Source organism: Ambystoma mexicanum, chromosome 2p (genome assembly GCF_040938575.1).
Source record: "Ambystoma mexicanum isolate Mex_15411 chromosome 2p, UKY_AmexF1_1, whole genome shotgun sequence".
Classification (NCBI taxonomy): domain Eukaryota; kingdom Metazoa; phylum Chordata; class Amphibia; order Caudata; family Ambystomatidae; genus Ambystoma; species Ambystoma mexicanum.
The window spans coordinates 105,161,899-105,188,813 of NC_090923.1; the positions used below are offsets into that span (position 1 = coordinate 105,161,899).

Below are 26,915 nucleotides of genomic sequence, written 5' to 3' on the forward strand. Positions count from 1 at the left end.
AGCCAAATCCCAGGGTGTAGCTTCTTTGGATGAATTGAACTGTTTGGACTGGGTAGCTGCTGCAGATGGCCCCAGTGCAAATTTCAAACCTTGAGAGGGTCATGGCTGTACCTAAGCTGCCTCTCCATCATTGGACAGCCACCCACAGAGGTTTGAATGTAGTAGTTCCACTGATATGTTGGTCAGGGACCCCCCTGCATACCCCAGTGCAGAATTTCTGGGCAGGATTGGGAGCCATTCTTTAGTCGACCACTGAAGCCAGGAATCTGAAGATGAAGAGGCTCCACAAGGATGCCAATGGACTGTTGCTGGCACTACCATTGGCCAAGCCACCCACGAAATGTTGAAGCTCGGCACTTCAATTGACAGATGAGACCATCCATGGTGCCTCCATCCTTGGAACCAGTGGTCCTCAATTAATATAGTGCATAGAGCAGTTAAGGGCCAAATTTACCTCTCTGTTGATAAAATGATTTGTTTCTTTGCATTATCCTAAACATATTGCTGATAACAAAAAGAATGTGTGATACATAGTAAAGTGCAAAATTCATGTATATCAGATCTAAACAAAAAACCACTCAGAGTCCTGAATTGCTGAGCTCATCCTCTTGGATTTTTGAGGAGTCATGGTCCTCTACCTGAAGCAGAACATCTAAAGTGGGGGCTTTTCCTGGTGCCTGGCTCGTGGGCATGTGTCCCTGCTGCTCTGCTACCTCTCCAAGAAGGAGGGTCCTGGTGGAGCCTGTTCCCTGTGCTTTTTCATCATTTTGCCTACAAACAATGTATTGGAATTATTTCAAGTGTGTGTCGTGCCTGACGTTGCTTGTGGGTTTTGGGTGAGTATGATGTCACTGGGTGGGGAACGTAGGCTTCTACATGTTTCATTGATGGTAATTTTGGGGATTGCTTTTAAAGGTAAAGGGAATGCCAAGACTTGTCCGAGTTTCCTTGTTCATAGGTTTCGGAGGGGATTTCAGTGTAAAGCTTTGGATTGTGTAAACACTGTCGACAGTCGCTGCTCAAGTACTGGAATTTCATTAGCTAGAATTTCGTACTTAAATGCAAATGCCAACAAAATGACTTCCCGTTATTCATAGAAATGGTCTGGCATTATTTGAGGTCACCTGTGATTGGTGAACTGCTCTGCAAGGATTCAGCTAATTTCTCTGCAGAGATGAGCAGATAGTAGGATGCTGTTCTTTAATGTAGGATGAGGCCTGGAGATATTCGGCATTGTTTTCAGATGATGTAGTCTTACGAGCAGTAGGATTCTGCTGGTTCACAATGTGAGCCTAGACTTCAAATCAATGACATATTTTCAACATTGCTTCTTTGGCTAATACTCTGTAGGGCAAGAGTTTCTGAATTGATGTATGTTGTTTATGTTGTTTGCTTATAGTTGTGAATTTGAGTTTCTATGACAGGTAGCATTGGTTGTTGTTAGAGTTTGGTGAGGATTCAGTGTGGCCTGTGAATGACTGGCTAGCCAAGCTTGCTTGCTAAGTATGCTAAGTATGTGGCTTCCTGGGCTATCTGCCGTAGGTCAGTTAAAATTATATTGTAGTCCAGGCTAAAGCGTTCTATTGTCATTTTTGTTGGTGTCCCTAGGACAAATGATATAAAAACCAAACAAAGAGGCAGTATGGTGAGACAGATAGTCTAGTGCGCATTTGTCCGGCCTCCAGCCACAAGGCCACAGCCTTGTGCACAGTACCTCGATAGAGGCTCCTCTAGCTGGCATCAGGCATCATGTTTCCATTTGGCTGGAGAATGCCAGGTTTGTTCAACTGTAAGGAGAAGAGTGGAAGACATCTTGCACATTGCTTGAATGTTACCAATTCTTGTCAGAATCTTAGTGTCCGCTTCAGAATATTTGTATGTGTAGTGGGGCTATGTGATCCTTAGTAGTATCACAGAAACCTGTCTTCCGATAAGCTTCCGGGCTGGTAGGATGTAATATGGATTGGTGAAAACCTCTTTATTCTATCAAATTTTAAACAACCAGCAAAACAGATGCTAAGTGCACTAGTTACATTTTTAGCACTTGTGCAAACATTAGTTAATCTGACTCAAAGTACTTGCCAAATTACTTCTATGATGTGTTTGCATCCTCTCCCAAGCAAATATTCCACATTCAAGGTACTTGTCAGTTCAAACGCTTAAATATACACATTACAAAATTAGAATGCATATATGCTAAACAGCTATATAAATTGTAAAATGTTGTCAATTTTAGTATTCGTTGACCGTGCCTTAACACATTTATGTCTGTGTTTGGGCCCTATTTTACAAAACATAGACTATGTCTAAGGGTTTACATTAAACCGTAATGTTTCATTCATACTTTGAAAGTTCTGACACACTATATAACTTTTAATTTGTCAGATCCAATATTCACATTCACACTGTGTGCTTATGTCGGTTGTATACTAATTGACCTTTTCACAATTGACTTCGGGAGAATTGACCTCCCGAGAATTGACCTACTTTAGAAGGTCAATTAGGACATATATGCGGGGGGAAACCCCTGTAGCCCCCACCTAATCCAAAACCCCATGCAACTCCCCACCCAATGCCCTTATATCATTTATAATCCAAAACCAACCCAATACATATATAAAATAACTAAAATAATACAAAGGTCAATTGTGCAGAAGGTCAATTAGGACCACTATAATTAGGTCAATTGTGCAAAAGGTCAATTGTAAAAGGTCAATTTGGGTAATACCCTTGTGTCTGCCTCTTTTATCGCTACAATAACTGCCATTCCCAATTTGGAGGCACATTTATTAAGTCAAATCGGTGAAATGACTAAACAATGTAAACTTTTAAAAAAACATTGTTTTGTGCCAGTTCTGCAACCCATTAGCTTTCAAGAAAAAATATTTAATTTGGCATGAGATTGAGATAACAGAGGCTGCTTGGGCCTGGCTAATTACACCACATTTAATTTTAATGTGGCAGTGGATTTAGATAACAGGCTTTTTTCATAAGCTTTCCTTGTTTGGATTTTCCACGGCATTGATGTATAACTCTTTAAATGCCTAGTGTGTCACATAGCAAGTTCCTTACCATTACGTTATATTTATAGAGGTTACATCAAAGTTTCATCTCTGAGCCAAAACAAGAAAACAATTGAAAAGCTTTCTGCACTCCTCAAAGTTTTGTCCTCTCCCCGAATTACCGCACAATCCTTTACTACAAATTCATGAAAACCAGTCACTGGACGCCTTAAGCAGTGCACTGAAGGATCAGTACTGACCCTTCACTGCAGTATTTAAAATGGTACAGAAGTTGTATGATCTGCTAATGAACCAGATTCATTTCTATCCTCAAAATGTGGGTATAAATAGATTTTTCTTTTTTTGAATAATGATTGAAGATTTTCTGGAATACTGCATGCGATATTACAATAATTCTGAATAATTTACCACTGTACCAGCAACATTCATATAATGGGGCTTTTTACAGCATGTTTTAAAGATAATTACTGCATGTGGTAAACCAGGTCACAAATCCACCCAACTCATAATGAAGCCTTAAGTATTAGAAGAAAAATGTTGCTGGGGGTATGGTGAAGTGACCTTCCGGTCATCGTCAAATAAATAGCTAAGAAGGATGATTGAAGAGTAAATGTTAGAGAAGGGAAAATACACAAAGACTATATTTCAGCCGGAGAAGAGACTTTTGCTTAAACAGCAGAGAATTTTGGTTGAGCCTGGGAGACTTTCATTAGAACAACAGAAACCTTTCGTTGGAACTCCAGAGACTGTTATTTGAACATTGGCATTTAGACCCAAGGAGAATACCATCCTGTACATAGTTGGAAGGACTCTTGAAAACCTCCCACCAATCAAATCTTAATAAACATCTTCCAGGTGGCATACTATTTTGTGTCATTGGTTGTGGAAATTCTCTAAAGCAATTCTTTCTCAACTGCATTCAGTGTATCCCCCATGTTGCAGCATGGTTGGCGCTATGAGATGAATCAATCCATGACATTTCCTTGATTCACACATTCACTTCCAGGCCACTGTATTAATATGTTTGTTGTCAGGCATAGAGGAGGGACAAGCAACATTATCCAACGATCATGATAGAAAACCTAGTCTGATTGATCCTCTTTAAAAACTGTAAAAACATGTTTTATTTTTATATTTTCAGGGCAACATTGGACCAGATGGTAGCAAAGGAGACAGAGGGGTGCCAGGCATGACGGTGAGGAATTACTTTTTGATGTGTGGGATGAAACAACTTATCATTGGATAAGGGCAAGGACAAAAGATTTGCCATCAAATTGTATATAGACTGGATTCTGTCTTGAACCCCTCCCTCCACACATAGGGGTGTCGTGGAGAAAGGGTGCCAGTCACCACTGCCAGGCTTTGGAGTTAGGGTTGACCAAGACAGTGCATTTCATTTTTTCAAAAATATAACGTTCTCATTATGTTGTATGCTGCTGAACGAAGCTGTGCTTGATTGGTCAGGCTAGAGTGTGCTGCACCATGTAGCAGTGTTACAAATCATGTTCCTGCTACACAGCAATATTCGTGTTTAGAAGGAGTGATTATATTACATGCATGTTAGGCGCAAACAAGTTGAGTCACCCACATATGATCTTGAAAAGAAGTGAGCGGAGGATAGACTGGCCTCTTCATCCCCAATCTCTACTCCCTCTCTCACTTTGCTCCCACCTGCCTTGAAGAGCTGATGCCCATATTCCACCTACCCTTTACTCCCATTGGCCGCTTTGCACCTCAGAGGATTACAGAACTTGGTCCTCTCACTCGTGCTTCCCTCTCTCTAATCCTACCTTTCTCTGCTCTTCAATCTCTCTCTACTGGCATCTTCTGAGTGTCGTACATTGTGGCCATAGTTATTCCCATCTTGAAAAAATCTACTACTGCCCTAACAGCTATCTTTCTACCGACCTATGTCTCTCCTGCCACTCCAAAATCTTCTAGAGGGTAGTCTTCAAATACATTATCAACTACCTTGAGGAAAACTCATTACCCAGCCCCCTCCTATTTGTATTTTGCAGCAAACACTTTTCTGGAACTGCTCCCACATCCATCTCTAGCTTTCCAAGCATTGCCTCAAATGTTCCACCTCTATTCCATCCAAATTCTGTTAAATCTTAATGCCTGCTTTGACACTGTTACTCATCCTTCCTTCCTCCAAACCTTTTCCCCTATTTGATTTCAAGGACACCTTTTCTGACCGGTGTTAAGATGGATTTCTGAACTCGGACCTGGAGGGGCAGAGGTTCAGAAGGCCAGCCTAGTTTCTTGGAACAGGGTAACCTCTGGACAAGCCAGACCAATCAGGGTAGCGATGGCGGCGGTCAAGGCTAAGGGCCTCATTACGAACTGGCGGAAGACCATGGCGCTATTAGCACCATGGTCCATGCCGGTAAGTTACTGACTCCGCCATGGAGAAAGGGGGAATTACCACCCCATTGCAAGGTTGGCGGGGCGGTAATTCCCCCGTCCTCCATGGCCCTTCCCCATTCCCATTTTTGCCCCATAGGCCTCAATGGGAATGAGGAAGGCGCTAAGTACGGTGCCGCAAATTGCGGCACCGTAATTAGCACCAAGGTCCCTTTGCGGGTCCATACTTTAACGGCTGGTGTACACCAGCCGTTAAGGTCGGAACCCGCAAAGGGACCTCGTAATTAGGCGCTAATAGGTTAACGGCGCCAAAGCCTTTTACGGCGTTGTTAACCCATTAGCGCCTGGGTCGTAATGAGGCCCTAAGTCTCAAGAGGGGTGATGGTGACGGAAAGACCTCAATGAGCACACAAAACAAGGACACTTACAAATTACTCCAGCCAGGTGTTATATTAAAAATATAGACACATTCATTACAAGGCCTTTGTAACATCGACCATAGCAAAGAATCACAATAATACTAAAGTAAACCAACACATCACAATCAATACAATATATATACAAGACCGAGGGGTCTAAGGAGTTAGGAGCACGTAATATGTAAACCACCTAGATGGGGAGGAAAACAGGCAGTGCAAGTAATCATTAGACCCAGTTCAACATCTGAAATACACCTAACTAGGAGGAAGTCCGAGCCCTACTAAGAGAGGAGCCTTATGCTCAAAAGTACCTGCACGTGCTGGTGCCAATGGACAAAAGAGGGCCTCTTCAAGGATATCAGGCAGTTCAGGAAGGTGAATGAAGCGATGCAGAACAAGTCCCCACTACTCAAGCAAGGCCTCCACTTGTGGGCAGAGGCAGGGTGAGAGTTCGGGATAGAGTCGCTATTTCACAACAGCGGTAGAAAAGAAATGGGCTCCTGCGCGAGGGGCCACCGGTTGGGGTATGGACTACTCACCGGTCCCCGACGCAGGCAGACCCAGACTTCTCCAGTTCAGTTCACGTTGCTGGCAGGTTCAGCTGCGATGATCAGGACGTCTTGACACGTGTAGATTCTGCGTAGCAGGATGCAGGGTCGAGGGTGTCCCAAATGCAGCGGACGTGCACAGGTTGTTACCACAGCAGGGCAACACGGCAACCGCGTTTACTCTGGTCCGGGCGCACTCGTTTCACTTCAGACCTGGGAATGCCAAGTGTACGAAATTCGGTGTGAGGGTGCTGTGGACGCACAGCAAGCAGTAAACCAAGTTTCGAGGGCTTCCCCGAAACGGCGGCGGTGACAGAGCAAAGCGTCCTGCGTAAACTGGTCAGCCCACTGGTTGGTCCAGGGACACTTCTGAAGAGGCTTACTTGCAGGTTTTGATGAAGGTGCCGGGAATAGTTGATCCCACTATTCCAATGGGTCAAAGCGCCTTCGCAGACCTTCTAGGACGATCAGATGCAGAGGGATCTTGTAGGACGACAGCAGTTCAGAGTGTCAAACCTTCAGCGGGTCACCAGCGGTTCTCGACTCAGCTTCTTGTTGCAGGATACTTGGCTCCTTATCCCTTGTTCGGTGTGTACTCAGAAGATCGACATGTGGCTCCTTATCCCTTGTTCGGTGTGTACTCAGAAGATCGACATGGTAGTGGTGTTTTCAGCCTCCTCTTATCCAAAGTTCTCTTCACGCCAAAACAGAGAGGACCCAATGGGAGATCTGCTCACAAACACTCACACCATACGTGGACCTATCACGGACCACGGTGGTCCCAGGCATTCAGGACACTCCAGACTCTCTGGCACCCAGGATGTGTATTGGGACCAGACATCTCAGCCCACATCCTGGAGGCACACACAAGGCATGCAGAAGCCCGCGAAAGCGTTGTGTTTCGTGGGAAAGTCCATGACCAAATAAGGACTGCCCCGGGTCGGCTCGACCTAGGGGAAGGGGAAGGGGCAAGACGGTCAGCGGACAGGACAAAGAACCTCGTGGCATGGCCATTTTGGAGCCAGGCCACTCATTTGTGCCAAAAGCGGTAAGCGCGGATAACATGGCGAAAAAGGGTTCAAAACACAAGAGAAACGATAGCTGCCACCAGTCCCGTCCGTGACACACTTGCACAGTTCATAATAAGTCCAGCGAGAGTTTCTAGGGCCTTTGGAATGACTAGAGACCCAAGAGCGCGGTAATGTAAGTTACAGTGCACTCTTGTTTCATGTTGCACAAAAGCTGCAACATGAGGAAAAGACTAAGGGAAACAAAGTCTCCCAGTACTGACTGTCTTAAGGGCATGTCAGTTTCCCCATAAGAATTGAGCGAAAGCCCAGAGGAGTGCGGCGGAAGGCTGCGCTTCTCTGGCAAAGTCTAGATCAGGGTGTAAATCAACAGCAAAAAGTTTGGGGGTTGCCACATGGAGGGAAAATTACCTACAATTATGAAATCTTTCCTAACAACCGGCAGCCTCCTATCTCTCTGACTGCTTCTTCATCTCTTGAAACTCTAAAACCTCCTCTCTAAGGTTCTTTCCAGTGGATGACCGCCAAGGATACCTCCTCAGCCAACACCTCTTCTCCCTCTACACCTCCTCCTTGTGTAATCTCATATGTCATTTTGCCTCCATCACCACCTCCTTTCAAGTAAAACCGAGATCTTATCTTTTACTTCCTCCAGCCCAGACATCTTGGAGCATACCGCTAACTGCCTCTCTGCCAACGGCTATATCCTACACTGCATGATGCTCAACTCCTCCAAGACAGACGTCCTCTAGCTCCCAGCCTTCAAGGCATACCCCATTCTCTCTCTAAATTGGTGAAATTTGCCAAACCCACCCTCTGTAAACTATGCAGATCCTCTCCCACCTCAACATACCACCACCACACTGGAAGGCTCTCTATGCAAAACCACTCCCTCTTTAAGTTTCCATTCAACATTCACGTCCCTACCACTCGCTGACCACTCCATTTCTCTTGCCTATTTGATTCTTTCCTCCCATAGATTCCTAATTTTAGATATATATTATCAGGCGCCAGCTGTCATCTGAAAAATGTTCAGCCACCAGGTGGCACAATGAGGCTCCGCGTCAGCTCCGCTTGGCACCATTATGCCCAATGTGACATCAGCAGTAATATACATAAAGGGTTCCACGTCATTTCATGACACAAATTTGAAAGTGGTACATTTGGTCATCCTAAATTTGTTTCTTCCATTTTATTCTTTTAATTCAGGGATCTCCATAACACCCATCCCTCTATCTGCCGTGGACAAACCTCTGGCCCCCTTCTCCAACCAATTCCTTTATTTGCCACCAGGGGGCGCATTGCATCTCCACATCAACGCTGATAGATGCACCATGCTGAACATGTTGTTTGGGGCCAGTAAATATGGAGCCGCCATGTCCCGTGACCACTGTCTTATTTTTCCATGCACTGAGTACGCTTCTGGAACACTCCACTAGATTTCTAGCTTGCTTCATCATGCCTAACCCTCCGAATGTCTCGGGCTCCAAGTCCTGCTCTGACTGTGGGGGGCACGTCTCCATGTTTTCCCAGCACAGGGTGTGTTATAGTGCCTTGGGAAGAATCATGACATTTATTATTGCAGCCTTTGTCAGCCTCATGTACTCCAAGGCCCTTATGGAGCATGCCACAAAACATTTCACATATTGCCTCAATGGTTGAAAGCCTCCAAGTCTCCAGGAACTTAGCTAAGGAAAGCAACAGCTGAAGAAACAGAGCATACCCCATCGAAAAAGGACAAGAATAAACAGCATAAGAAGATGTCCAGGCCACCTAGTGACTCTTCCAGGCACCACTCTACTTTGTCCTCCAGGAAGCTGGGCAGTTCCTTTCAGAGATTACCCAAATCTTAGATGAGGAAGTTGCTATCATCCTTAGGTATCTGGAGCAATTTTACTTCAATGGTGCTATGGGTTTCCCCAAAGGAGTTCTTTGAGGAGGGGGAAGGGTCTTCTGGTCTTGGCTGTTTGGCTATGTCTCATGAGCTGGACATCCTTCAAACATGTTTACCTGGCAAGCCTCACTGTTCTTTTCAGAGGACCAGTGCCAAGGTTGCATAGAGTTTAGGTCTGTCTTCTCTTACAAACACTTCTGCCCTTTAACTAGCACTGACAACTCCTTTTTTGCCAGCTTGGGAGAAGCCACATTAGTCCCAGTGGTGGATCACGGCCTTATCCTGGATTTCTCTCAACCCCTTGCTGGGTCTTGCATTGATGGTGGTCAACGGCACATGTGTGTTGGTAAAGCATGCCTGTGATCTGTGGTGTTTTATATCCATGACAGCCGAGAACTTGCCTACCTAGGAAACGGGAGAGTGCCAACACTCTTGTTGGTGATGTGAAAAAGGCCACCTGCCAGATCCTGAAGTTCGGTGTGTATACTGCCGACTAAGTGACCCATTCAATGGGCACCGGGTCTATTACATAATGGCATTCCTGGATGAAACCTCTGAATTTGCTCCCAGCGTTGAGTCCAAACTCTTGATGGGGACACCCCGTTTGCTACACAGGCAGATTAATTATTGAAGAATTTCCAAGCCTTCAAGAATACAACTTAGTCCTTGGTCCTTTAGTATCCTTCTACCTCTATGCAGAAGCATCCTTTCCCCACTTTCAACCACAGTAACAGGGGCAGGCACCCTCCAGTAAGCAGCTGCAGGGTTGTATCCACCACAAGCATATACAGGTGCCCAGAGAGGTGGCTTTATGTTCTCTGCCAACCGTACACTGGCACCGATGTGGTAAGCCACTATGGATTGCACTCCTGTGGGTGGGAGGTTGACTCTGTCCATCAAAGAGTTGCATTGCACCACCTCTAATGCATGGACCTTCCAATGTGTACAGCAGAGTTTTTGTTTCCCTTGTCTCCTGTATCCAGCAGACCACCTTGCTTCCTCTCCTACTTGCCTCCGGATCCTCCCCTATTGAAAAAACTATGGAGAAAGGACCCCATTGAGATGGTGCCTCACTCAGAATGAGGGCGGGGGTTGTACTCTCTTTACTTTCTGGTTCTGAACAAAGACGGGGCATGAATCTCATCATGGATCTGAGGCTCTTGTACTTGTACCTGGTCAAGGACCAATTTAAGATAGTTACCCTGTCCCAGATTCTCCAGGACCTCGAAATCCAGGACTGGTTGGTATTCCTGGATCACCAGGATGTCCACTTCTGTGTGCTGATCCATCCCCTGCACAGGAAGTACCTGCGGTTCATAGTTGGCAAGGCCCACTACCAGTTCTGAGTCCTGCGTTCAGTTTTTCCTCAGCACACAGGGTCTTCACCAAACTGCTGGCGGTGGTTGCAGTTCATCTCAGGGGGAAGAGTGTTCATATCTTCCCCTACCTGGACGATTAGCTCATTTCGGCCCAAGCTCCGGAACTGGTGGTCGGAACATCTGTACTGCATATGCAGTTTCTTGCACAGATTAGGCTTCTCCCTGAACTTCTACAAGTTCAATATCTCACTATCCCAGTCCCTCTGATGTATTGGAGCGGTCTTGGATACCCGCGTGGCTAGCGCTTTACCTCCCGAGGATTCGGTGTTGAACATCTTTCAGATGATGCATGTTTTCCATTCCCATAGGCTGGTCCCAGCCTTCACCTTTCTGCATCTTCAGAGCTTCATGGCCTCCTGCATCATGGAGATGCCAGAAGCCCGGCTGCACATGCAGTCGCTTCAGTGGATGCTCCATTTTCTGTGCTCTCAGTTCAAGGATAACATGTTAGACCTTTTGCACATTTCAGACAATTTGTTTCGAGATCTTGTGTGGTGTCCCCGTGCAATCCCAGCCCGATCCCAGCAGTAGTCAAAGATGCATCATTGAAGACCTAAGGTGCTCAACTGCCAGACCTTATGGTAGGTGGACTCCTGACAGAAACTTGAGAGAACACCAATTTGCTGGCGGTACAGACAATCAGGCTGGCCCGGATTGCCTTCCTCCCATCTGTGCAGTGCACTACTTTAACAGACAACATGGTGTGGTTTTAATGCATGGAGTTTAGGGCTCTGTTCTCTGGATGGCGTGTTTCTAACGGTGGCCCATCTTGCTGGGACACAGAACATCATAGCAGATGCATTGAGTTGACAGACCTTGACCTCCCACCTGTGGGATTTCTGAAAGGGAGTTCTGGAGGAGATCCTCTTGTTTTTGGGCCTCTTCATAAGGATCTCCTTGCTTCCAGTGGGAACAGGAAATGCAAGTTGTTCTGCTCCAGAGAGTTTCCTTGACATGGATCTCTGGGAGACACACATTCCTGCAAATCCCTGTAATTCCACTATTTCTGAGGAGGCTAAGGTTGTTCAGGTCCAGGTTCATTTTGATCGGTCTGGACTGGGCAAGAGGATTTTGTACCCAAGCCTTCTGGACATGTTCATCTGACCTCCCTGGTGCCTCACAGCAAGGTTTGACCTACTTTCTCACTTTGGTGGGTCCTCTATCCAACCACAGAAGCCTGAATATTTATGCTTGGCTCCTGAGAAGCTAAGATATTAGTAGTGGGGCGTGTTGCACAGCATCCTGAATGTGTTCCTTTCTTATTGGATGCTATCCACCAACTGCATTAATGACTGCAGTTTGCATACATGTTTGGCTCTGTGTCAGTCCTCCTTTCTCTGTAATGGACTTCCTGCTTTCCTTTGCCCGGAAGGGCCTGCAGTTTGGCACTGTGAATGGGTACCTCGCTGCCATTTCACTCTTTAATAGGACCCCTGAGCAGGGCTATCTTTTCACAATCCCAACTGTCCTCCAGTGTTTGCGTGGTTTGTTCAGTCTCCCCACACCATTTTGTGTTCTTGGGTAGGATTTAAATTTAGTTCTAACTTTTCTCAAGGCATCCTTTCAAGCCCATCAATTCATATTCATTAAGGTTGCTCACCCTTAAAGTGTTTTTCTGATGCCCATCACTTCCTTAAGACAGGCATAATCAGTAGAACCTCCCTACTTGGTAATTTCCAAGCAGGAGGTAACTGAGGATGAGACAATGCTTCCTACCCTGGGTTGTGTCAGATGTTCAACTCTCTCAGAAGATCTTCCTGTATGTTTCCCTCCACCTCACCATTCTAAGATGGAGGAAGGAATCCTTTTGGCTGGTACAGATGCCGGCTCTCAGCTAATAAGTCCCATTGGTTGAGGGACATCAGGACAGACCACCAGTTCTTTGAGGTTATGCTGGTGCTCGTGCTGGCAGGGCCAAGGTGGATCATTCTCTGCATCTCAGAAGGCTATTGTACTCTAGCACCTTGAAGCGTCCTTTGTGCTAGATGGAATTACAATAATAAATCTCAGACCAAATAATCAGACAGACTCAAAGAATATGGCAAAGTACTATGTTATTATCAATTCAATAAAACAGGGTCAACTGACAGACATAGGACTGATGCTTGCACACTCAGAACCAATTTTGATTACATGGAGGTCTTATACCCCAACATGCGTCATCTACGACGTCATTCTACGTGGCAAAATACAAAACCTATCAAGGGAAGGGATTGGTAAAGGGAACATATCTACTTATAGAACATATAAGGACTAGTGCATCATTGCCTACCCCTTCTCTGTAGTGCACACCTTGAACGCCTCTAAATATGTAAAATACTGATTAAACGTATGCAAGGTGCTTTTGCTCCTATGGCCTCTAGAGACCTGCTCATTCATTCTCATAGGAACTTTGTACACACTTTTAACTGACCAACAGTTTGCCTCTCACAGATGTTTTCATCTTCTTTGATCTATGAAGAATGTCCCACAATCAGAGGTTATCCATATACCCCCTTTGTGCTCTGTGCTTATTCTTTGAAAATAGGTTTGTTAACTCAAGGCTTAACGTTGATTCATCGTTGGCTCTGCACACAAAACTGTTTTCATGTGTCTCCTGATTCTTACAGCCTCAGCCTGTCATGGCGGTCCTTGCCACATTATATATTCCGCTTCTGCGGTCTTTCTACCTTGCATTACTGCATATTTGCAGTTATTGGTCAGTAAGTTACTTCATTTTCTTTAGATCCATGAGTACTTTAGCTTTAGGTACATGTTACTCTTAGTGCGTCAGTTACATCATTAATTCGTATTTTCATATTGATTCAACATAGGTTCATATATCTCATAGCTTCATGACATCACTTTGTCCTATTCAGATTTCATCTTAAAGTACGTCCATGATGACCACAGATGCATTTCCAAATCTTGGCAGGCGACATTCTTCCGTGTAGCATCCTTCCATACAACATCCTTCCACACTTTCAGTACGAGGGTACATTCTATATGGCTGTCTGAGTGCATAACGTCCCTCATACACTCAATGCAGTTTAGGAACGATGTAGAGGGTCCCATCTATGGCTCTTCTCCGACTATACCAATATAATGGCGAATGGGTGGGTACTGGCAGGATAGCGTCTACATGCTTCTCTACACTATGATCTGGTCTGTAAGGATGTGCCTGACAGTCTCAGGACTCATTCAACTAAAGGGCTGTTTGCCACCAGTACCCTGGACATATGTCTGGTGGAGACATGGGCTTCCGTGCACACATTTGATAAACATTACTGCATGGATTCCATGTCAAGGTAGGCCCCTCACTTTGGCTGAGAAGCCCTCCAGAGTTTTCCTGTGTAGGTGGTGTTTTCTTGCTCTCCTCCCTTCTCCAGCTTTCCATACTGCTATGGGAGTCTATCAATGATAAGGAATCTGTGGGAGGAAGGTATCTATTCCTCGCCTTCTCTCAACTTGCTCATGTTGGCGGAAAACTCATATTCTGCATCTGTTCTGTAGTCTTCCGCTTCTAGTGGGAAATGGCAGAACTGAGAGCCATGGGACGCAACAGCACACTATATACTGGCCCTAATGTCATGTATGGTGTGGGGTGCACATTGGCACCAGCCAGAGCCAATGCTGAACCTCGATGCATCCTCTGCTCAGAAGACACCTAGGGCTGGAGAATTTGAAAAAGGAGGAATCAGCGCAGAAAAATTATTTGGAAAGAACATTACCATGAAGTAAGAAATGTGTTCTTTTCTGCTGCAGCCAAATGTATTCAAAGCAAATTTACCACTTTCAAATTTGTATCAGCAAAACACCCTATACCATATGATGTCATCAATGCTCAGTGACATTGGGTCTTTATTCTGCACACTCTGTACACTTTTTTTTGGAAAGCCTTGGACTTTAAAGTCCTGCACATATTGCGGGAGGCAAATATTTGTGCCAGGTCACCACAAGGTTCTCCCTGCCTTATTGCGTCGCATGAGTAATGGGGACCTTGCCAATTGATGTAATCTAAGGCTCTCCAGGAGTCTAATACAAAGCTATATAGCTTCCTTCACAAGGGAGTGAAGAAGACACAGTTAAAGGCACCAGTATCAGGGCCTTCTTTGATGAAGGGACGAGTCCTTGATGAGCAGCCCAAAGAGAGATTCTGACAAAAAGGACAAGAAGAAGGGTATGTAGAACTCACGTTCTCTCAGTGGCACCTTGAGATGCCCCTGCTTTCCACATTCTTCCAGAAAAAGGATCATCATTTCTGCTTTGGGGAAACTACAGCAAAATGTGCCTTTCCCCGATAGCTCCTCCATCCCAGAGCAGTCAGATAACCTCACACGTCAGATGCCTGGCATCTTTACCAAGGCACGGGAAGCTTTGATCTTGGATGGTGTAGCCAAGGCCCACTGCGCTTCTTGGAGATGTCAGTCACCTCTGGCCCGCAAACAACATGCCTGCTGACTCCATTTTGACCATTTCAGTGACGACTTCTCCCCTCCAATGCTGCTTGACTCTACCGCTGCTTTTCTCAATGCCGGTGCTGAAGGTGCCAGGCCCTCACTGTAGTATTCTGCAGTTTGCCTCAATCAGTTCATTTCAAAGTTGTGCCAAATCCTTGATGAGTAGGGTGAAGCCATGGCTGATGTTTTGGTGTGCTTTAACTCTGTTGAGGAGGAGAACTTCCGTAAGGAGCTCTACAGCCAGGATAAGGGTCTGGCTAAGAAGGCCTCTGAATTCTGGAATGGCAGTGGTTTGGAGACCTCCCCAGAACTTCACAGCATGTAAGCTTGAACCTATTACAGGTCTCATGGTTCCTTCCAGAAGAACATTGCCAATAATGTGGAAAACCTCGGTCTGTCTGCTTCCTCAAAGCCCATGGTCTAGTTAGACCTGACAGACACATGGACAGGGTCCTCCTAGGGAAACCATTTCCAATGTTAATCCAACTATTTCTGCCGCTGTCTTGACCCTTATTGTCAGAAAATAGCTCCCACTGTGGTTGTGGACTGGGACCTTGTTAATAAGAATTGACTGGTTCCCTTGGATACAGGGTTTTTGTCCACCCACCCCACACCTGAGAGCCTGGCTGTGTAGGCCTCCACTGTTGGTTCAAAGACAAGCATGTTTCTCTTGCTGCCCATTGACAAGGAGAGCAAGAAGCTGGAGGCCATGGGACACAGGTATTCCCTTTTAGCAGTCTGGCTCTGAGAGCTGTCACAGCCACTAACGCCCTGGGCATGTACACATATGTGAGATGGCTGAGACCTTGGCAAACCATTAAGTGTAGCATGGGTGTGCCTCTCTGGCGGAGGATGAATTATTCATTCTCCTGTCATATATTGGGTGGGACAATATGGAAAATGCATCAAGCTACCACTAAATTCAATGTCAATATTACCTGGACAAATTAGCAAGGGGGGTCCTGGGAGTCCCATGCCAGACATTAGTCCTGGTTACAAGAGACTTACCCAGAGTCTTTAGCTAGCATTTCGGTGCTCGACTGCCCCAGGGCAGGACAAAGACTGATATGTTTAGGATATTTCTCCTCTGTGAAAAATAGTGAGCTAAAGACTCTGGGTAAGGCTTTTGTAACCAGGACTCATGTCTGGCAGAGAGTCTCCCAGGACCCCCCTTGTTATTTGCATATTTCAAGTAACTTTGGGTCTCACCTTCAGTTACTAGGGGAATCCAGACACGGACCCCTTGCTCACTATTCTTAGAGAGGCACAGCTACACCCTACTGATGAGGTTCAACCAGACCGAAACACGTGTCTGGGGTTGCTGTTAGTACTCTTGTTCAGAGGAGAATTGCCTAGCATTTCGGTGCTGGACTGCCCCAGGGCAGGACAAAGACTTATATGTTTAGGATATTTCTGCTCTGTGAAAGATAGTGAGCTAAAGACTCAGGGTACAGCTCTTGTAACCAGGACTCATGTCTAGCAGAGAGTCTCCTAGAACTCCCTTGTTATTTGCATATTTCAAGTAACTTTGGGCCTCACCCTCAGTTACTAGGGGAATGCAGACATGGACCCCTTGCTCACTATTCTTAGAGAGGCACAGCTACACCCTACTGATGAGGTTCAACCAGACCGAAACACGTGTCTGGGGTTGCTGTTAGTACTCTTGTTCAGAGGAGAATTGCCTAGCATTTCAGTGCTGGACTGCCCCAGGACAGGACAAAGACTTATATGTTTAGGATATTTCTCCTCTGTGAAAGATAGTGAGCTAAAGACTCTGGGTAAGGCTCTTGTAACCAGGACTCATGTCTGGCAGAGAGTCTCCCAGGACCCCCCTTGTTATTTGAATATTAACTGGACAGAAAGTATAAGCCAATAAAGTAAGACCTTAAAGAGGATGTGAGGTGTTATTACACAACAGATAGGCTGGCAAGACTGATTGAAGCTCATACTTAATTAGGTCTGTGAACTTGTTGGCATTGTCAGACTGGGGCTGATGGTGTGTTTTCAAAAGCAACTCTTCAGATATTTGCATTTTTGGAAAGGCACAATAAAGCAGTTAATGGGCCTCATTCCGAGTGTGACGGCCCGGAAACAAGGGTGCCACAAAACTTACCGGCACCCTTGTTTCGGGACCGCCACACCACAAGACTGCCTCGAAGAGTCTTCACTGAAGCACCTGCACCATTAGCAACGGTGCTGGTGCTTCCGTCTCCCCACTCCCATGGAGTCCTAATGGGGAGTTACCGAATCTGCCGCCTGACTTCCTGCTCCGCCGGGACCTGTAATGTCCCGGTGACACCGGGAAGTCAGGCAGTGGATTCAAAGTTTCGGGGTCGGCGGCAACCCGCCGGTTGTACCGGCGAGTTACCGCTGAACTCATAATGAGGCCAAATGTCTCAGAAAAGGAAAATGCAACAGAGCAAAGTTTTGTACTTGAAACATGGGTGTTTCTGATTGACTTGTTCTTGTGCTTTAGGAGCTGGTGTAGCCAGATAATGCTAATAAGCGAAAACTGAAAAAATCCCAGGGTTCCACTGCAAGCCCTTTTGAAAGATTGCTCGCTGTGCATTATTGTGGTTGGAAAAAAGCATGAGCAAGACTCAAGATCAGGACAGTAGTAGCAAAAATGCTTAAAGCATCCATAACTAGTCAGTCCACACCATTGAATTACATCTCTGAAAGACCCAGCGCAAAGGTGGAAGAGTATCTTTGTCCTTCCACCTATGTCTAACTGTGGCGTTATGCTGGTCCTTCTCCTCCCTATCATTACATTCTCAAATCGCATGTGCAAGCCGGGACTCAGACAGGTCCCCACCTTTATCTTGATCATCATAATCATCATCATCACTGTCCTCAGACTCCTCATCAGTGGAGTGGGTTTTCATGAAGGAGACGAGGATAATCCCACAATATGCACCTCTGTACTTGTTTGTCTCGGATACACTCTGTAATGTCTTTTCCACTTCTGTCTCCGACAGTGTGACAAACCTCCTTCCTCACTCTACCCGGGGTGCCCATAGGTTTCTCCAGACATGTTGGCAGTAGAAATAGTCACTTCTCTGTAGACACAAGAAGATGGCATTATGTGGAGACATTTACACTCAGCTGGTCTCCCCTACACACGCCAAAGAACGCATCCTAGACTGGATCTTCACCACCAACACCAAAATTGACATCTCAATCAGTCCTGTAGCCTGGACGGAACACTCCCTAATATAGTTTGGACCCTCTCATTCCAAACCATCACCTATCCCTACACCCTGTGATAGCCCAATATTGTTCCGCAACACACACAAGATAATTGGACCCACTCTCAAATCTCTCCTCACCCCCTTACCATCAGCAAACAAAGCCCTCAAGACTTAGACAACTTCTAGCAACAGATCCTCCTCCACACCATGGACCTGCATGACCCCCTCAAAACCAAAACACCCAAACCACACAAAGCCTCTCAACATATGGTTCACTGAAGAAGGCATGATATTGATTTAAATAATTTTGGATGAATGAAAAATACTGACACTACTGATACCTGTATGAAGTAGATTACGAGATGTAAATTAAAAGAAACATCAACACGTTTCTAAAGTATGACAAAGGTATATTAGGAATGAATTGAGCTCCACAGGAGCAATTTGTGAGCACCAGTTGCACTCGGGTGTTTCCCACTTGTGTATCACTGATGAGCTTGTCACACTCTGCAGAAGCAAAAGAGCCCTAGAACATCTATGTAGGAATCTCCCCACCTTCCTCAACTACATACACCTTTCCAATGCTACTAAGACCTACATAAAAGTTGCAATCACCCAAAAAGCTAATTCCTATGACTGCAGAATCTCCAATGCCAGTTCCAATGCCAAAGAACGCTTCACTATTCTAAGAGAGTTAGAAAACCCAGTCCTCTCTAGCACCCCGACTCGGTCCGACAAAGGCTGGTGCTCCACCATCCTAGCCACCCTCAACAACTAAATTGTCTCACGACGCAACAAAATCATTGAGAAATAAGCTCAACTAGCTACCAAACTCCCATCACATGACACTGTTGTGGTCCTAGCCCCTCCTATACCCCCGCTGCTACCACACATTACCTTCCCCCATGCAAATGTCCTGGAAATCATCTAATCACTGATACCCCCCAATTGTAAGGGAGATTCCTGCTCTGCTCACATTGTTAATCTCTGTGCTACCACCTTGGCTCCCATTATTATGGAATTCCTAAAGGCCTTCTTTGCATCCATTGTGGTCCCCATCAGCTTCAAAGCAGCTTGTGTTACCCCGCTCCTCAACAAAACGTCACTAGACCCGTCCCTGCCCACTAATTACTGCCCCATCACCACCGTCCCTTTCTTGCTTAAAATACTTGACTGTATGGCCTGCTCCCAAGTCCAATGGTTCCTTGAACATCACCACCTTTTAGGAGCTTGACAATCCGGCTTCAGTCCAAAACACAGCACTGAGACAGTCTTGCTTGACCGCAAAATCCAAATAGATATCACTGGGGATTCAGGTAACTTGGCCATTCTCCTGCTGCTCAACCTTCCACAGCGTTTGACCTTGTGACTTTCTATGTCATCACGTCAGCTCGAATTTCTCCTTGGGGGCATCCACCTGGGTCAAATCCTTCCTAAGTGATCGCACCTCGAGAGTCTTCATCGGAGATGCAGCAGCCAGTCCAATCACGGTTCCACTGGGTGTCCCACAGGCTCCTGTCTCTCACCCTCTATAATATCTACAGTAAGGCTCTATTTGACCTTCTTGACGCCTTTGGTATTTCCTACACCAATTTCGCTAATGACACGTAGTAGATCCTCATCCCTATTAAAGGTAATCACACTTGTGATACTATCAGTATAAACAGGGTGTATAGTACTATCCAAAGTTGGATGGCTACTCACACTCGAATAAGAGTTTTAGCAGCAGAGCAGAGAAAGCACAAAAAGAATGCTGCTAATGTTGTAGAGATGAAAACCAAAAGACTAAGCAAGACAAGAAATGTGATCCTTAAATGTTATAGGAGTGAAAAACGACCTCGAAATTCTAGGCGTAAGAAGAGAGAAGAAGAGGATTAGAAGAACAATGAATAGAGGGAGGGGTGGAACAGTTGTGAGATGAAGGGCATGGAAGACAAGAATCACAATTTTAGAAAGGGTCTGGGAAGAAGAGAGAGGGTGACCAAACTGAGCTTGAAAGCAGACAGACAGCCAGAAAGGGTAGTGTGAAGTTGATTGGAATGTAAGTTTATTTTAGCCACTTTTTAACCCCAGTCCGATTTTTAGGCAGAGCAGGTCGGTATAAATGTTATATCAGGCAGGTCAGGAGAGCTTGGATGTTTGATGGGTACGTTGTCCTTTTACCGTAGCTGAGTTTTTACAAGGTATATTGAACCATCTATTAGTCAGGGAGCAGGGCTCCAGCAAGAAGGAACGCGGTGGGGTCCATTGGAGTGTATCACAAGTGAGGCAGCATGGGGCAGAGCGTCAAGGCAGAGTGTGTTCTGAGGTTAGGATTGTTCGCACTCAACTTACATATCCACCTTTCAACAATTCACCAGAGATGGGAGGATGTATCCTATGTCTACCCGCCTACACCTTCCTTTTTCTACAGTCTGCGGTAATGTCCAGTACCACCAGGCGGCTGATTCAGTAATGCATGTCTGATACGTGCCACTTCCCAGGTAGATACATGAAGCAGTAGAGGCAGAAAAGAGATAATTGGCTTGCACTAATCATGCGCTGCAGGTCGCCAGTTATTAAATAACTCAGGGATAGTGTTTCAAGACTCAGCAGAGAGCTTCATGGACTAGTATACCGGGATCTAGATTAAAAAAATGAAAAAGGAAAGTTAACCAGAGACAAGAGTCAATGCCTGCTGCACTGTATTTATCTTAGAAAGAGTAATGAGGATATCAGATTAAGTAGGAAAGGGACAGGTGAATAGGGAGTATAGGTTAAACCAGTCTGCTGTTCCTTCCTTTAATAAAGAAGAGCCCTACTGAAGAAGCTTTTCTATGAGGACAACAGGTGAATTACATAGTAGAGGTAAGAGGTGTTGAATAAATAAACATTGGATAGCACTGAAGATTTAATGAGCTTCCCCCCTTGGTGTTTTGTGCCCCAGATGTTGCTCCCTGTTATTTTATCATCAAATCCATTCCCGCCTAGTCCCGTGCAAAGAATACAGATGTTGCAATGCCATCTAATCCTGTCTGCATCAGATGCTGTTTAAATGAACTAGCCCTGTGGGAGTGTTGTGAAAGGCCATCCTAGTTAGTGAACAGATTAATGAACAGATGGAAAAACCACATCCCACAGTGTGAGCACCATTTTTTCACCACATAATTGTAATTACCTAATCCTCTTGACTATCTATGGGTAATGTCACTTTTCAAATGACTTTAGTGGTTTGTAGGTCATGAGGAAAAACCCCATTGTAGTGGTGTTTCTTCACCCTAATTGTTTACTCACCATGATATCTGCAAGCATCTATTTTTTCACTGCACCGTCAACGTGACACCGAACTTCCAACAACTTGCAACAAAGTGAAAGCTAAAACATGTAGAGGCGTCATTTACATTACACCCAATGCATGCTCATTTTAAAACTCCTTCAGATCAGCGAAGCTCACACTTAAAATGCTTATCTTGTTATGTAAATAATAAAAAAATAAAACTACAGGTAATTTACGAACACGTTTTGTCAATTTGCTTTCCTTACTATTAAACAAATGTTTTTTTCCTTCACCAGAATATCAAAACCTATTTATCTATTTGCACTATGCGCGCATAGCCTTATCGACTTGGGGATCGGGGGTCATTATCGCTTGTGGATAATGACCATTAACCAACATACCTTGGGGTCGGGTCATTATCCTGCAATAATGAAGCCTCTCCCTGTCTAAGGAAATGAAACTATCTATACCACATAGGATGACCAGCCTTGTTGTTGTTCTGAGAATATGAAGTGTAGTCTATGTCTCAGATGTCTGTTCTGCTCTTTTCCATTTTGTAGTATGAGTATCCGCACTCTCATCAGAGCACTAAACCAGGCCCGAATAACATACCTCTAACTCATGGCCCAAATAAATATACAAAAATCCCTCTTATTTTCTAAGGGCCAGATGATAAGTGCAATGTTTTACCGTGAAAAAAGTGTTACTGATTCTAATCTCTTGCTTGGGTTTCACATCTCTGCTGGATCCACAGGGTGAAAGATATAGGGAGGTGGAATGAAGGAGGACTTCCAAGATTGCTGCCACTTAGAGCACTGAACTTTGGCTCCAATAGGGATCCTGGACCCAAGGAGGCCTAGCTCACTTAATGGCCTGACAATTGGCATTCACATCCCACCAAGCAACAGTTATCTCTTCTTCAATGTGAGAATTTGTTGTTAAGTCATTTGACATCCCCAGAAAATATCTCTAATGCTTGGCTTTCCAATAGGTAGAGCCTGTCTTTGATGTACCCTTCAACATGGCATCTTCTGTAAATTGCGAGACCAGTGAAGGAGAGACATGTTTGCCATTCTCAAACACTTCACTGTGTGCTTTGCCATACTTACGCTTATTCTCTCCCTTTACTTCTGGCAGGAAGATGAAGTCCGAGGGTTCGTCAGGCAGGAGATGAGCCAACACTGCGGTGAGTGATTAATGAATTCATAAATGAATGCAAGCTCAAGCCACCTTAACAGTGAAGATATTTCTACTAGTTAAATTCCTCCCGCAATGTTCATTTTTCTAAATATAACAAGGATGCTGTCATCCCAGGTAAGTTGTCAATAGCCAGCAGGTGGCACCATGCAGATACGTGGATGTCTCCATCATGACTTCTTGGGGCCCGCTCTTTCTGTATGGGATATCATCCACACATGCCTGAAGCCGCCATTACAATTTTTTCTCAATTCCATAATGTTCAGGAATGTTAGGCACTCGCGTCCCAAGTTAGGTTTCAAGGCTTGCCGGGAGTGTGACCCGTCCACGGTTTTGATCAATCCACACACTTCGTGTTGTTTTATGTCTTGAGAAAGACCATTTCAGGAGGGATTCTACCTATGTGCCCCCATTCTTCCACTTCTCAGTATAGCCACGGGAGGCACCATCCTGGGTCAAATAATGGAACAATCTACTCTTGTGGCATGGGGGTCTTTAAAGCAAGCCATGTTGACAGTATTCGAGCAGGTGTCTGAAAATGTAAAGCAAACTGTCCTGGCTGCTGCCTGAAAGAACAGCTCTGATAAAGTATCCTCCTGCAAGCTTCTGAGATCAGGGCCAGTGATCAGTCTGGGGGGCCAGCACTGTATGCATGTTCAGCACCAATTCCGTGTAGTTGGGAGCCTTCATCCTCAGCAGTCTCTCAGGCACCGACCCCTTCTGAGTTGGCACCATTGGCACCATTATACTCAACGCCACTGGTGCTGTAATACTCAGAACCATCGGGTACACTTAGACATACACCTATGGTCCCAGCACCAAGGCTATTGGTTCCTATGGAGCCAGATATTATATTGTGCCCTCGAAAGCGACACTCAGTTTAAGAGGTTATGGACATTTTTTTAACATAAGGAAGACCAGGAAGAAGACAACGACATCCCCTGCGATCTCTGATCCCAGAGAAGGAATAGTGAAAGGGATGGTACTGTAGAAAAAGACAAGGACTACCTCCCATCTTGGACTTAAGACTCCTCAACAGGTTTTTGAGGAAGGGTTACTTCAAGATGGTGACATTGGTCCAGATCCTTCAAGCCCTGGGAAGCCAAGACTGGCTAGTGTCCAAAGACCTTCAGTATACTTATTGTTATGTTCCCATGCATCAAAAGCACAGGAATCTGAGGTTTGTAATTGGCGAGACACATTGCCAATTTCTCGTGCTCTCTTTCAAACTTACCTCCACCCAAATGTCTTCAACAAGCTCATGTCGGTAGCGGCAGCAGAGCTCAAGAAGAAGAAGTTCCACGTTTTCCTCTACCTGGACGACTGTGTCGCGATCGTCAAGTTCCCAAGAAGTCCACAAGGATTGCCCTATCCACCTTCCCACCGCACCTAGGGGAGCTCTGGACAGAGCATGGCACCTGAATGTGAACGGAGGATTGCACAGGGGCAAGGTGCTGATCTTGGAAGTAAGACCACGCAGAGCAACAGAGGTTCGAATCCCGGATCTGCGCTTAGAAACCGAACTCATATCAGTATTAAGCGCAGTATAAAAAAACAAAAACAAATAACCAATAAAGGAAGAATAGAAAGGCAGGAGGAAACCCTGTCACCAAAAGCGAGCGAGGAACGCCAGATGTAGATGGAAGTAAGAAGGGGTAGGGGGGGCATTGAGAGCAGGTCCGACAACAGTCAGAAATGTGAGAATGCACCTACATAGGATATTGTAGATGGAAACAGTAAACCTAATTGATAACAGGATGCCTCCCTGGGCAGTGAGTCCATAGGCCAGGAACCTGCACAACAAAATGAAGTGCAACAAAAGAAAAATAGCAGAAGTGAGGGACCTGTCCCACCGAAACACAGATGTACTAAGCGGGACGAAGAAGGGCACAAAGCAGTCTAACATTCCAAAGGCTTGCAGGGGAGGTTGCAGCAGAGCATGGAACACACAGGGTCTTGATTGCGTGAGACGTGGGTTACAGGAGATCAAAGCCCAAAAAAATCCAACAGCGACATACCAAATCTGAATGCAGTTTCAATCCGGTAGGGAAAGCCGAAGTCGGGCCCAGGTAGTCACCTATATGAGTGGAGAACAGGGGAGGAGGATCCGAACGGGAAAGAGAGGAGAACGAACAGTAAATACAGGACTTGAAGACAACACAGTAGAAACGGGGAACATGAGGCACAAAGAATACAGCATGCTACAGCCCACAATAGCCATTCTCCACTTATACTGTTGCAGAGCAAGGTTCTGGCAGCCCGATCAGGGTTATATCCTCCAAAGCCTTTGTGTTTGGCGCGTCATCATAGAGTCAGCTAACCAACGTGACGTGCCTTGCGGTGAATGTCGTCACGAGGAATGCTAGGAAGTGTACTTTTCCCATGCATATAGCAACTACGCTAGTAAGTGTACTTTTCCCATGCATATAGCAGCTACGAAATGTTCCATCGCTGTGCATGCGGCAGATGTCACTGCAGTATGTACGTCCTGACAGACTGGCTCACCAAGGTGAGATCCCTGGAGCAAGCAGCTTCCTACCTACTTCTACTGTCCGCCCTCTGCAACCCATCCAGAACAGGACTGCAAGACTTGTCCTTGGCCTCAAGCCCAGGGAGCATATCGCTCCAGGACTGAAATCTCTGCACTGGCTCCCAGTGGCTGCGAGGATTAAGTTGAAAACCCTCTGCATTTTCCACAAGGCCTTCTGGGGCCTAGGGCCTCAATATCTTCAACTCTCTCTTCCTAAATATATTCATGCTCAAGCTCTTCGCGCATCTGCCTCCAACTCCCTCAGGGTCAGTCGTTTCTCCAAGAAACGGGTTGGTGGTAGATCGCTTTCTTCGGCTGGGGCCTCCCTCTGGAACAGCCTCCCTTCCTCCCTGAAACTTGAGGAGAACCATCTCCAGTTCCGGAAGCACCTCAACACCTTCTTCTTTGCTTCTACTTTCTCTCCTCCACTCCCCTGTTGAACGCCTGACTGAATTGCACTGGTCAACTGGCAACCCTCTGTTATCGGGCCCAAGTCCCCTCCCCGCCAGCAGCACACCTGCACTGCCTCCTGGGCAACCCCTGCACTTGGGGGCTGTTTCTGTATCCCTGCAGTCCCCACCAGCTCTTGTCACTTGATGTCTGAACTTACCCCTGCACTTGCCACAAGCTGGCTGCACTTTTTACCTATTGTTTCTATTTATTTTATCATTTATAGCTGTTGAACATGGGTACTGCACTGTCCCCTCCCCGTTGCCCCCTGCACTTTCCCTTTCTCCCCTCCCCTGCACTTGCGCAATCTGAATGTCATCCGGCCTAATAAGATTGTTGTCTCTGTCTTCCCTCTGTACCCACTCCCTTGCCTCGTTGCGCCTTGAAACACTTTTGTATAGGCGCATTATAAATGCCATCTCATATCATATCACACCTAGTCCATACATGCCACCTCCTTCAAGAAGTCTCAGGTGACACCTTATAAGATGCTCCTCTTCATTTGACCTGTATTGGTGGCTCGCTCGAGGAAGTCTTTTCCTCCTGAGGACAGGGTAGGAAATAATGTGCAGATAGTCAATCCCTTCCAGAACTCTGAGTTCCTGCCATCATTGGCTTTAGGGCACCTTCTTGGCCTGATGGCATCCTACAAGTTTGTTTCTGGTACCAGAGAACCGACTTTAGGTGACAGCTCTCAGTGGTACCCCAATCCCAATGGTCTCAGTTCTCGTGCAATATGTAGGATCGGCTCTGGTTTTCTACTTGAGTAGACCAGGAACTGTCATGGTGGTCCCGAAGGGACAATTTGCTAGAAGGGGATCCAATCTGGCAGTTATACCCAGAAGAGACAATTGTGACGGATGATTTTTTTAAATGCTGGGGCACCCACCTGAGTGATATCTAAGTGAGCGGGTTGAGATCCTTGGCAGAATCCAGGTTGCACATCAACCTGTTGGAGCTGCGGGTAATCAGACGTGCCCTGAAATTGTTCATCAGGTTCCAGTGAGGAGAATAGTGCCCTTATGTTGAAGAGCGCACAGTGGAAATGCACTACCCCAAGAAGAGCAAGGTCTAGGGTCCTTGCCCCATTGTAGGAAAGCGATGTAGCTTTGGTTCTGGACATTGGAGTATCGTATCTCCTTGACGACAGCCCATTTGTCTGGGAAGGAGAATGGTGAGGCAGGGCACCGTCTC

At 45.8% G+C, this 26,915-nt stretch overlaps 1 protein-coding gene across 1 annotated transcript in view; it reads left to right on the forward strand.

Annotated features, from left to right (window-relative positions):
* The window catches only part of COL7A1 (collagen type VII alpha 1 chain), a 782,081-nt gene extending 759,343 nt beyond the window's left edge, over positions 1-22,738 (forward strand). Inside the window, exons 117-118 of the mRNA XM_069646196.1 lie at positions 4,165-4,218; positions 22,682-22,738. Coding sequence (XP_069502297.1) covers positions 4,165-4,218; positions 22,682-22,738 — 111 coding nt within the window. The remainder of the gene's footprint in view (positions 1-4,164; positions 4,219-22,681) is intronic.
* Positions 22,739-26,915: the final 4,177 nt, after the last annotated feature.